The 11,671-nt window shown below is 46.5% G+C and overlaps 1 protein-coding gene across 1 annotated transcript in view; it reads right to left on the bottom strand.

Moving 5' to 3' along the window:
• Positions 1-1,416: 1,416 nt before the first annotated feature.
• Positions 1,417-11,671, bottom strand: part of WNT5B (Wnt family member 5B) — a 70,507-nt gene continuing 60,252 nt past the window's right edge. The window contains exons 4-5 of the mRNA XM_040562546.1: positions 10,016-10,308; positions 1,417-1,985 (exon numbers count right to left, since the gene is read on the bottom strand). Coding sequence (XP_040418480.1) covers positions 1,527-1,985; positions 10,016-10,308 — 752 coding nt within the window. The 3' untranslated portion in view covers positions 1,417-1,526. The remainder of the gene's footprint in view (positions 1,986-10,015; positions 10,309-11,671) is intronic.

The raw sequence follows: 11,671 nt of genomic DNA, 5'->3' as shown, positions 1-11,671 counted from the left end.
TGCATTTTAAAATTTACAGTTAAAAAAAACCACCTTGGAATGTCAGTAAGAAAGAGGGTGTACATTAGCAAACTCTTGTATTTTTGGGACTGGCTTCTCTTGATTGTTCTCTGACTGCAAATGAACTCTGCAGATGCTGAGAGGCACAGGAAACGTCTTGTGCTAGGAACAGCATTTGTTCCCTGCTTTATGAATTGGATTCTGCTGAAATTCCAAAGTGGTAACACTGATTAGCAGGCTTTGGTGATGGCTTCTGCCCTACTATGATTTTATTATACCCTCACACTACCAACGAAAAGCACAGAAAAGACTCCCGTTGGCGGCCATATGCCCACGTTCTGGGAACATACTTAACTGCGGATAGTTTATACTGTGGAAGAGCATGGCCTCCAGACTCTGAAATACAAAGCAGCAAAATAAAAGACTCCCCAAAAGAATAAAACAAAAATACACATATACACAAGCAACAGAGGGAAAGGAATCTCATGGAGGGGTGTTTAATGTTAAAGAAAAACTATACATCTGGGACGGTGGTGAGGAGGATTTAACAGAACTGAACAAGGTGAGCACCGCATCCACTTCAAAGAGGAAGGACGGCAGCAGCACAAGGCGTGCTTATGCAGTCATGCGCGTGAAAAACTTTTGACCACTGAAAAAATACGAAGTATATTTCCTTCACAAATGTCCCTGGGCACCAGCAGCTTCTCCTCTACAATGACAAGTTAAGTTTCAGCATGGGATTAAAGGAGAAAATGTTCTCCCTCTTGTATATAGCCATGTAGACTGAGCTGGACAGATTTCCCCTTTGTCCAGGCGGCACCAAGGAGCTAGGGGATGGCTTCAGGTGGACTCCCAGGCTGTGCACCAGCCAGCCACAGATCACACCATCCTTCCTCACAGCAGCATGCAAACCTTCCACCACCACGTTGCTGGCTGTCCAGCGTCCAGGAATGGTTTACAAGACTCTGCATTTTAAGCTGTATTCTTGTGCATGAGCCTTGGCTAACTTTCCCTCTCATGTGACAAAGCCCTTTAGAGGATCAAGAATTGTTTCCAAAATCCCCAGTGGGTTTAGTGGGGCAGCAGGGCTTGAAACTCAGATTACCAGGTCTGCCATGCCTGGCTGTAATCTAAGATGTCCAGTAACAACACAAAATACTGAGATGTAATGCCCAGATAGCAGAGAGCACCCACCCTTCTCCTTCCTGCTGATTTTGTGTCTGTAATGAAATGGTGGCGGTATGTGTGTGTGTGCACATGTGTGTGCAGGGGGCGTTTCATTTGTCAGCACCTCCTTAGCCTCTTTGCCCCGCCTGAAGCCTCCAAGGGGAGATGCACTGAAAGACAAACTCCCCAGCAGAATGGGAGGGATGGCAAACCTGCCGGCCTGAGGGGGGAAATTTCAAAACCAAAATGTCTCTTAAATAAGCTTCTTTAATTATTATCATCATCTGTTTATTTATACAAATATAAAATATATCTATATAGATTTATATAATATAGATTTGTTGCTTTGGTGGCTCTTTTCATTTACAGACGTACTGGTCAACGATCTCTGTGCACTTTTTACACTTGACGTAACAGCACCAATGGAACTTGCAGTGGCAGCGCTCCACCTGGACGCTCTTGAACTGGTCGTAGCCCCGTCCGCAGCACATCAGCTCGCACCCATCCATGCCCTCCGAGGTCTTGTTGCACAGGCGGCCCTGAGTGCCCAGCGAGCCGGTGGTCTCGTTGCGCAGGCAATAGTCCGGGCTGGGGTCGACGTAGACCAGGTCCTCCTGCGTAGGCATGTTGAAGCGGTTGTTCACCAGCTCCAGTTTGCCCTTGCGACTGATCCGCATGGCGGCGGCGCTGTCGTACTTCTCCTTCAGCAGGTCGCCCACCTTGCGGAAGTCGGCCAGCTGCAGCCAGCAGGTCTTGAGGCTGCAGGAGCCTGACACGCCGTGGCACTTGCAGGCCACGTCCGCCAGCTTGTACACTGCCTGCGGGGAAAGGAGCGCGGTCAGGCAACGCTGCATTCATTCGCGCTACGCCGGCAGCTGGCATTCATTATAATGAATTCATCAGCACATTTTCATAACTGCTTTGATTATCCCCCCGTTTCTGTTGTTTCGCCCTTCAGAACAGACAAAAGTCTCCTCTTCCTCCTGCTGCGATCCCGTTCGCTAAATATTTCTGTGTGTGGTCACATTGCCTCTAACCAGAACTCCCCCACCCCACCTTTTCCTTTGGCAGATTGCTAGCTTGATGGCACGGCCAGGAACAGGAAAGCCCTATACTTGTGTTTCTGGAAATTCCCCACATCTCATGGACCACCACACTGCATGTTTTTCCCCTCATAGCTGATACAAGGGAACACCTGGGAACCTGTTCATTTCCCGTCAGCTAAAACAGGAACTGATGCTATCGCTCTAGAAATACATCTGCATCCTTTTGAAACAAATCCATGGAGCCTTTCCCCCTCTCTCTGCCGAGGATCTTTCCTCCTGCGGTTCCCAGAGGAGTCCTTGTTTTTCAAAGAGCAAGGAGCAGAGATGGTAGTGGAGGTGTGAGAGATGAACGCCTTCACACGGACACAGGGACACTCACAGCTCTTCAGTCCCTCTGCTTGAGGAGCAAGCCCTGGCTGCAAATCTGCGCCATCTCGTGTCCAGATACTCCACTACACTACAACCACCAGCGCTACACAGGAGGACATACAGTCCAAAAAGCAAACACAACCTTTCACTGCCGTCTTTTTCTGAGATACTTTAAGCTCCGTTTTCAGAGGTTTATGGGAGCTGTAGATGCATCATACCCCTGAAAAGGCAGCATCTCGTGCAGCAAGGCAGAAAACCAAAATTAACAAAGAGTCTCAAGAATTTAGGCCAGTGAGTGTTAAACCCTCAGTAGAGCAAGTATGCAACGTAAAGGAAAACAGTCCTTCCTCTCGCACTAGCTGGTAGGAGAGAGAGAAAATAAAAAAACATTTTAGAATAACAAAGCTCAAAACCTACGAAAACAAACTGAAGTGCAAGTCAGGTTTGTTCTTTCCATTAATTTCAGATACAGGTTCCACACTACAGACTATGTGAGATCCTGTCAGCACCAACAGGAACTTACAGAGTTTACAAAGTGAAGAGCTGGCATCCACATTCAATCAGAGCTACCAAGTGTTACAGCATTTGACTTCCAGAGCTCTTTACACTTTACGTATGAGGCTCACATCTGCTCTCCCATGGCCATCCTGCCTCTTGCACGTTTGCAGGGCAGCGCCTCTGCCAGATCCCACATGCCAAACAGAGCTATTTGGCATCGGCTGCAAAATTAGCGCCAGCTGTATCTGGGGTGGGGTGATCAAGAAACATGAGAAAAATAAGGATGTTTTGAAGGAGACGGCAATACACCTTCTAGCAGGCTTTCTGCTGAAAAAAAGCAGCCAAAGACAGAAGCTTCTTTTCTGTCTCACTCATTGACACCGAAGAAGGTTTCCCAGCTCTCTGCATTCACTTGCCAAGGAATGGGTGATTAAGGCAATCCTACAAACAAAACCTTCTGCGTATGACTGCATTCTGGACCAGCAGGGAGAGGTCAGAGTTCTCCTGAAACAACTGGTTGCTCCCGGTCTAACAAACACCTAGTGCTTTTGACAGCTAGTGAAGATTCAATTGGGCTTAATGGCTAAATCACATGGAGGCCAACCCAGCTCCCAAGGAAGTCAATGGGCTGAGTCCTTAAAACAGAGAAGCTTTAGTTCTGCTCCTTGGAGCTCAATTTACTGAGGCAATGCCTCACAGCACAGTGTAACAGCTACGGGCTGGGAGTTAAGCGCTCGCCTTGGACTGAACAGTAATTGCAGAGGACCAACCACGCCGTTACTTAAGGACTCCTGCTGTACTACCACCAGACAGAGCTACAGCTGAATTTCCCGAGGCCCAGACACTTACTATATCCTCGCTGCATTGCCAGCCTGCTCGTTATAAGCTTGTGTTAGCACTTTTCGGTTATGGTTCTGTCAAATCCCAGGCCACTCATGCCTCTCTTGCCCTTGCATATGTTTTTATAAAGTATTATGGTTCTTCCTAATCCTGGGCTTTGTTCCTTTAGAAAAACACTGCAACTTGATCCCTCTCAGCTAATGTCATGGGACTGAGTTCACTCTGGCTTGGCTTTAAGCAACTGATGCTCAAAACATCTGGCCCATGTGGGTAATAGCCGTGCAGGGGAACGCGAGCCCTACCAGTTATCACAGGTAAGCATGGTGCCGCTCAGCCCCCCACAGCTCCCACTATCAACGTCCCGCGGAGGTAACCGCAGCTTTACCCTCTAAATGGCTCTCCCCCTTGGCTGCCTGGATGGGGAGAAAGCGGAGGAAACCGGAGAACTCCTTTCTGACTGGGCGAGGGTCAAGGTAAAGAATAACAGACCCCACGTGTAGTTCTGAAGGCAGGGCCTGATCGATGGCCGTGCCACTTAAGCAGGTTGAAAATGCCTCTAATGGAAAGGCTTAAAGCCCTTTCCCATAAGCCCAAGTTCTCTTCCAATTCTTTTCTCGCAAGAATGGGAACGGGAAGAGAATTAATGGGGAATTCCTATGTGGTCAATTAGCCAGACCCCCTTCCAGGCTTTTCTGGCACTGGGCTGAGTGACTGATGACTGAGGCCTGCCATATGCTGACTGGGTAAATAGCGCGGAAGGACTGACCGCCACAGCCCGCCAGACAAGGGCAACAGATAAGGAACGCGGGGGAAAGAAGAGAGGGTAATGCAGCCCAACTGGAAAAAAAGAGACAGATGGAAGGAAAGAGCGTATTGAGATAACAGCCAAGGTAAATAAACAAGGGCAATAAAGCCAGGAGCACTACTACAAGGACTGCGACGTGGAGTGAAAGGGTGATGGGGTCAGGAGTGCCTGAAAGCTACAACGGCTCAGCTTCCTTCCCAGCCCTGTCGGCTCCTTCCAAGAAGCACTGAGAGCAGGGACAATCTTCTCTCCTGCCATCAAAGCTCCTCAGGGTTCAAGGAGAACCATCTCACCTAGATGAAACCGAGTGGGGGCACCTGCCAAAAATCAGAAGACATCATCAACTCAAACATTGGCCAAGAAGTCAGGGCAAGGCTGCATGAGGGACAGCAGCTGGCAGTCACTTAGCAAATGCTCACTGCTGTGTCTCCTTCCCTCACCCCTTTCTTGCAGCACCGGTTTCAGGAATATGGAGTTACACATGCATCTTCCTACTCCCAAAACCAGAATCTCAGAAGTGAAAACTTAACATTTAGGAATGTAGGACTAGACAGGGCCTTCTTGGTTACTAAGTACGATCTCTTGCTATTGTAGGCACCACTTCAAGTAACGTTTTCCTTAAAAGTATTGAGTGCCCTTTTAAAAGCAATTTGGTTTTCAGGCACCATTATTCTGATCACTGTTTCAATGATAAAGTATCTTTTTCTAATTCCCAGCCTAAATGTATTCACTTTATGCCCATTTGCCATTGAGCCAAATTGGCCTTTTGCTTAAAAAGTACTTTTCCTTCCCTACTATTTCTCTCACTAACATAGACATCAGTCACATCCTCTCTCAGCTTTCACTTTGCTAGGCTAAACATGGCAAGCTATTCTAGCCTGCTTTCTTAGGAAAAGATTCCTATCCCTTGGGTCAACCATAACAACCCTTTTCTAGTCTGAGGTCATTTTGCTTGGGAATATGAGAGCACACAATATTTTGGGGCCTTACGAGATCTTAATACAATGGCATTAATATTCCCCTATGTCTTTCAAAAAGACTTTCCCTAGTACATTCCAGGATATTTGCCACCTTACGAGCCACATTACATCTGCAGCTGGCTGCTGCATCCCACTCTTTTCTACTTATTTCCTAATGACTAAAAACGTTTTGCATACAAGACCTTGAAATGACGGTCTTAATGTTGTTTTATTGGATGTCACTAGGCGCTGTACAAAATTTAGATTCTCCTCTATATTCATAATACCTGCCACCTCTGCACCATCAGCAGCAAATTTCATCGGCCCATTCCAACTCTTGTGTCAAGGCCAAGAAACAAAAATATTAGGCATTGGCCTTCAAGCAAGTCCTTGAAGAATTCTGCTAATTAAGCTCTGTCAAGATCAATATGCATCCTTTCACACAACGTACTGACATCTTCCCTTAAACCAGTTTCTCATTCATGCCACAGTTGCTGTATTTTTCCTTATCTTTTCCAATTTAACCATGTGTTTCCACGTGGGAAATACATGAATTGTCTCACAGAAGTTCATCTAAACGAGACCTACTGGATCTGTTTTGCCTTTCAGGAAATCAGTGATGTTCTAAATGACCAAGTGATCAACCTTTGAGAAATTCTTGTCAGATTGTTTCCCTTTTTGCCTGAAATGTCCTTTCCCCCACGTCCTCCTGTAAACGCTGCCAAGGTCACACTGCCTGTGCTGCCAGGTGCCAGCTCTTTCAGAGCACCAGCGAAAAAAAATGGGCACTCCCTGTGACTTGGGGGCTTCAAGCTTCCTGATTTTTGCTTCCATCTTGGTGGCAATAATTTCAATTTCCCTTCACTGCCATGTCAACACATTTTTAAGAGACAAGAGCAAAGGCTGCCCTGTACTGGCCAAATATGATCCTGACCAGACAGCCCTGGAACCTGTAGCAATGCCATCTCAGAGCTGCCTCAGGCCAGGTCGATTCATATTCATCTCCTTTGCTGATCCCAGCATCTCCATTTCTCACTACCCCCAATTCCTCATCCACTCAATCCACCCCAAAGCCACTGTCCCACTTACTCCAGAGCCCTCCATTCTTCCAAACCTTTGCTGCCACCATTTGACTCCCACCTGAATCATTCAATCCAATCCTAAACACCTCTCTGTCAGCAGCCCCCTGCACAGTCCCACCCATCCCAGGTCTCCTGGCCCCAAACTTCAGTACTCGCTGCTCAGCTCCTCTTTCTCTACCTGTCTGAACACAGCAGCTGCCTCCTCAAGCCTTCCTCACCTCCACAGGATACCAGCATCATCAGCCATTGCCTGCCCCCAGAGCACCGTGCCTGGCTTTCCCCAAAAATACAGGCCCAGGGGGATTTACAAATCTACACCGCAACCATTGACTCCCCTAGGCAGGAGTGCTGAGGACAGAAGAAGACATCTCCGCTGTGCAGCAGACATATGGCACAAGCAACACCCCATTCTGCCTTGAAGCCCCAGGTAAAGCACTCCTTTACTTCAGGGACCATAACTACTCTGTCTTTAAACTCAGCCCCATTCTCAGTGAATAGCAGTCTCTTCTCTTCCCATCTTTTCCAATTCACTAAGTTAAAAAAAACTTTTGCTATTTCTGTTACTACCCTTTGCAAGGTCTGACTCAGCTTGCTTTTTACTGTTCTCACTTCATCTTTACGCTTCTTGAACTCTAAGACAGAGCGTTTTGTTATTTATTTGCTATCGGTTCTTTTTTTTCCCATTCTTAGTAAGCTCTCAGTCTATTCCTAATAGCTTCTCTGTGGTAGTTATTCATTCAGTGAGGTCTGGATATTCTTCCTACAAGCTTTTTCCTCTTGCTTGGCATGCAGAATTGTAATGGCTTTAGCATCTTTGACTTGAAAAAGTTCCAGACCTCCTCCACATTGAGCTCCTCTGCTGAGTTTACTAACCGGCTCCCTTAGTTTATCAGAGTTTGTTAATCCACAAGCTTAATTACACACTGGTTTATAGTTCCATTCAATTTAATCTAAAATGACTTCTGTTCACCTAATCTAAGGTTATTTTCTATGGCCATCTGTTCTCAGTGTCTACCAAAACCAACCTTGAAATAACATTGTCTTTTGCTGGGCCCTTAGGAAAGCTTTTGTTCAGGTCCTGCACGAACTGCAGACAAAGAAATCACCTTGAGGGTCTCGTCTGCAGAGCCCAGAGAAGCATGTGCACTGTAGCACTCCAAGCACAGCTTATTCAACTTTCTGCACTGTCGTAAAGGCAGGATAAAACTGGTTTTAGCTGCATCCCTAAAAAAGGACAAAGCTTTCTTCCATCTAAAACCATGCCATAGTTAGAAATCACAGCTCGGTTTCTTCCCCGTATAACAAGAATAACACGACATGGTGATGTTTTAGCCATGCTGCAGAGCAAGTATCTTCTAACTTGATCTTCTAATTAAGACGTTGCTACAGTTCAGCCGTCCATCAAACTATTGGTCATTTTCTGTCTGTGGTTCTCTCAAGGCCATGGGGCCAGCTGATAAAAATGCTGGTAACACATTCGCTTCCTATTTTACACAGGACTTGGATTTGTAGTAATCCAAGTTCATGACTCCAGATACACAAGATGTTCAAAGTATGTAATGTGGCGAAGAATATCCCATTTAGGCTACTGCTCCATGGAGGGACGGTCATCCTTTCTAAGCAAACGCTGACCCTCTGCCCTCCCAAGCCTAAATAAATAAATACATAAATACCCTAACCAAAAACCACTGAGTTCCAGAGCTTTCAAGTCCACCATTTTCCACCTCCTGCAAGTTTACCTCAGTTTGAGTTTGCAAAAGGAGTATGGAGTATGTGCAGAGCCTCAACCTGACACATCAATTCCACAATCAAAAACCAGAGCAAACATATTTGGTGGCAAAAGGAAGCTGAAATTATATGCAGAAAAGCAACACATGAATGGGAAAGGGGAAGATAATTCAGTAACAATTAGAAGTTTGAAAAGGCATAAAATTGCTAAGGAAACTAAGGATATTAGTTAAGAACATGTAAAAGAGCAAGGCTAAGTACGTCTAATAGGATTTTTTAATATGGATTAGAAACAAAATTAACTTTAGAAAAGCTTGCTACTAGAGAGGAATGGATAAAATTCTTAAACATTCTGTGGAGAAAGCAAAAACATTCAGGCATTTCTTCCTACATTTGGAAAGAAGCAGGGTTATAGAGTTGTACAGCATATGAATGATGCTACACCTTCCAGGCTATTAATCACCAAAGGAGGAATTGCATGAAAAGCAGATGCACAGACACTGAATGCATTACAAGGGGGCAACTTCACCTATGTTTACAGCATCAGTGAGACCAATACCAGAACTCGACAGGTAATTTTAGTACCTGAATTTTAAGGGATATGGGAACTGGAAAGGGTACGTTGAAGTGACGCAAAAATGATCTGATGACTGTTGAAAACATCTGCAAGTGAGAAACACTTAAGTTCTCAACTTAGTTTGTCAAAACAAGGAGTGGTGAATAAACCACAGTAGATAAATATTTCTAAGGAGAGGAGATTCTGTTTACTAAGGGGTTTTTCAATCTATCTGTAAAAGTCAGAAAACGAACCAACTGGAAGCTGATGCTGGATAAATTTAAATTACAATGATGCACAGTGTTGAAAGAGTGAGGGTGATTAATGACAGTAGCATACTGCAAAAGGAGGTGATGGATTCTCCATCTCTAGAGGTCTGCAGATCAAAACCATGCATCTTCTCAGAAAAGGTCTGTTGCCTTGGTGCAAATTATTTATTTTGCCCAATATCAAGTTGTCTAAGCAAGGTGTAAGTTTAAGAGACAGCCAGGCAGCTTGATTCAATGTTTGCTTCTGGCCTTATATTCCCCAAAATCTTAATGATGGCAGTAGAAAAAAACTCCACATGCCAACAGACTGTCCTCTTTACCATCACCCTGTCCTTTTGGCAGCTCTGGGAAGCACATTTCTGAGACTTAGACCTGGAAAGTGGGCTGTTAGAGCACCTGGTTTATTTAGTAAGGGCTTACAGGTCTGCACACGTGCCATCCAGTATCTCAGAAGACCCCAAACTCACTGGCTTTAGCTGTCAATGGAAGCCAGCCTTTAGAGCTGGAACATCATATTGTGCGTTGTCTGTGCTATCCGTAAAAATAGAGGAAATGAGACCATACACTGTTTCAAGGGAGTTACTGGGGCACGTCTGGACTGTCCCTCACCAAACCTCCAAGGAACGTGACATCCAGCTACCTCACAATCTCTGCATCTGCCCCTCAGAAACAGGGAAGGGTCAGCGTTCGTCTTACCCTGCGACCAGCCTCGTTGTTCTGCAAGTTCATCAGCATGCGCGCCTGCTCCTCTGAGCCTCTCACGTAGTTCTTCTCCCGCTCCTTGGCATCCACAAACTCCTTGGCGAAGCGGTACCCGTACTCCACGTTATCCCCGCAGCCGCCCCACAGCCAGTCTCGGGGCAAGTCCTTGGGCCGGGCAGTCCGGCTGCAGCCACAGCTGGAGAGCTCTCCTTCGCGGCAAGCCCGGCTGATGGCGTTCACCACCCCGGCAGCACTAACGGCGTAGGTGAAAGCAGTCTCTCGGCTACCTGCAAGAGGACGTGAGGAGGAAATTAATAACAGGCGAATCCCTTCTAGCAAACAAAACGCGCATTAAGATGCAACCAAGCAGGCTCAGGACAGTGGGAAGTGCTGTTCCCTGAGAAAGTGCATTAAAACTAACTGGGTGGCCAAGCACAGGAGAACCACCCTGATCTGGTAGAGGGGGAACTGCCGTAACACATCCCTCTTTTGTTTTCATTCCACAGTAACAGCCCCAGGCAATTGCCTGCCCAGTGCTGGCAGTTTGTGTGTGACCAAGATCAAAACCAAAACCAATTCTGACACACACCAGGGAAGGGGCTGAGATTCCTGATATGGCCTGGAGAAGTATCCTTGGGAAGAACATGTTCTCCATGAATTTTTAGGTGCTGCTCCTCAAAGGTTATTATTTTTTTTAATTTTATGTTTGTCCATTTAAGAGCCTTGGAAGCCCCAAGCCTTGCCCAAAAGAAACAGCACCACCATTGGCAAGGACTGCTCATCCTCTTTCCCTTTCCTGCCTCAGGTCAATCCTTCAGCATGCTCCGATTTTAACCCGGAGGAACCTCTCAAGCAACAAGAGGGTTATTCATTTGCTGAAAATACAACTGCTGCCACTGAACCTGCCAAAAATCGTCGAGAACAACTGGTAAGTTTGGAGCAGTGCAAGGGGAGCGTTCCCCGCCAGCCAGATACCTCTCTATAACTGTTTCAATCCAACTGGGACAAGTGCTTTTTATGGGCACCTCACCTTCAACTAGTTTCACTTGGGTTAAATATGTCCAGCTGAGACTTGATTCAAGATAAACTGAAGGAAACCATTTTTACACTAAAACACCAAGGCAGAGGCTCTCCCGACACCTACAGAACCGCAGTGCTGGAAGGAGTAAAACTTTCCCATGTAGCCAATAATAAATGAAAAGACTTTCCGCTTGCACATGTATGAGAGGCTGCCCTGCTTGGAGGCCAAGCCGAGCAGCTGGAGCGGGTCTCCTGCTCCGTTCCTGGTTCAGCCCCAGCCTGATCGGGGCACCAGCTTAGCCAAGAACACGGCACGAGGCCAAGCATGCAGCACAGTGCCCCGGTTGGAGAGGGGAGAGGCAATCCACACCTGCACTATCACCACATGCTGTAATAAATATCTAAACCAACACCTCCAGAGTCATCGTGTGCGTCACCACACTTGCAGGTGATAAAGGAAACAACTGCCAAAGCTTCACTGGAATAAGCAGCCCAATCCTGAAGAGCTACGAACACCAAATCCCAGCAAGAGGTGACCTTTGGATGCTCTTGAGCAAATTAGGCTGACTTCAGAGGGCAGATGCCCCAAGAACAGTTTGTCACCAGTGCTCAATGCCAGCTCCCCCAGCA

The sequence above is a fragment of the Cygnus olor genome, chromosome 1, assembly GCF_009769625.2.
Source record: "Cygnus olor isolate bCygOlo1 chromosome 1, bCygOlo1.pri.v2, whole genome shotgun sequence".
In the NCBI taxonomy this organism is placed as follows: Eukaryota; Metazoa; Chordata; class Aves; order Anseriformes; family Anatidae; genus Cygnus; species Cygnus olor.
Note: the sequence above shows the minus strand (reverse complement) of the source record. Positions and strands in the feature narration are given on the sequence as shown.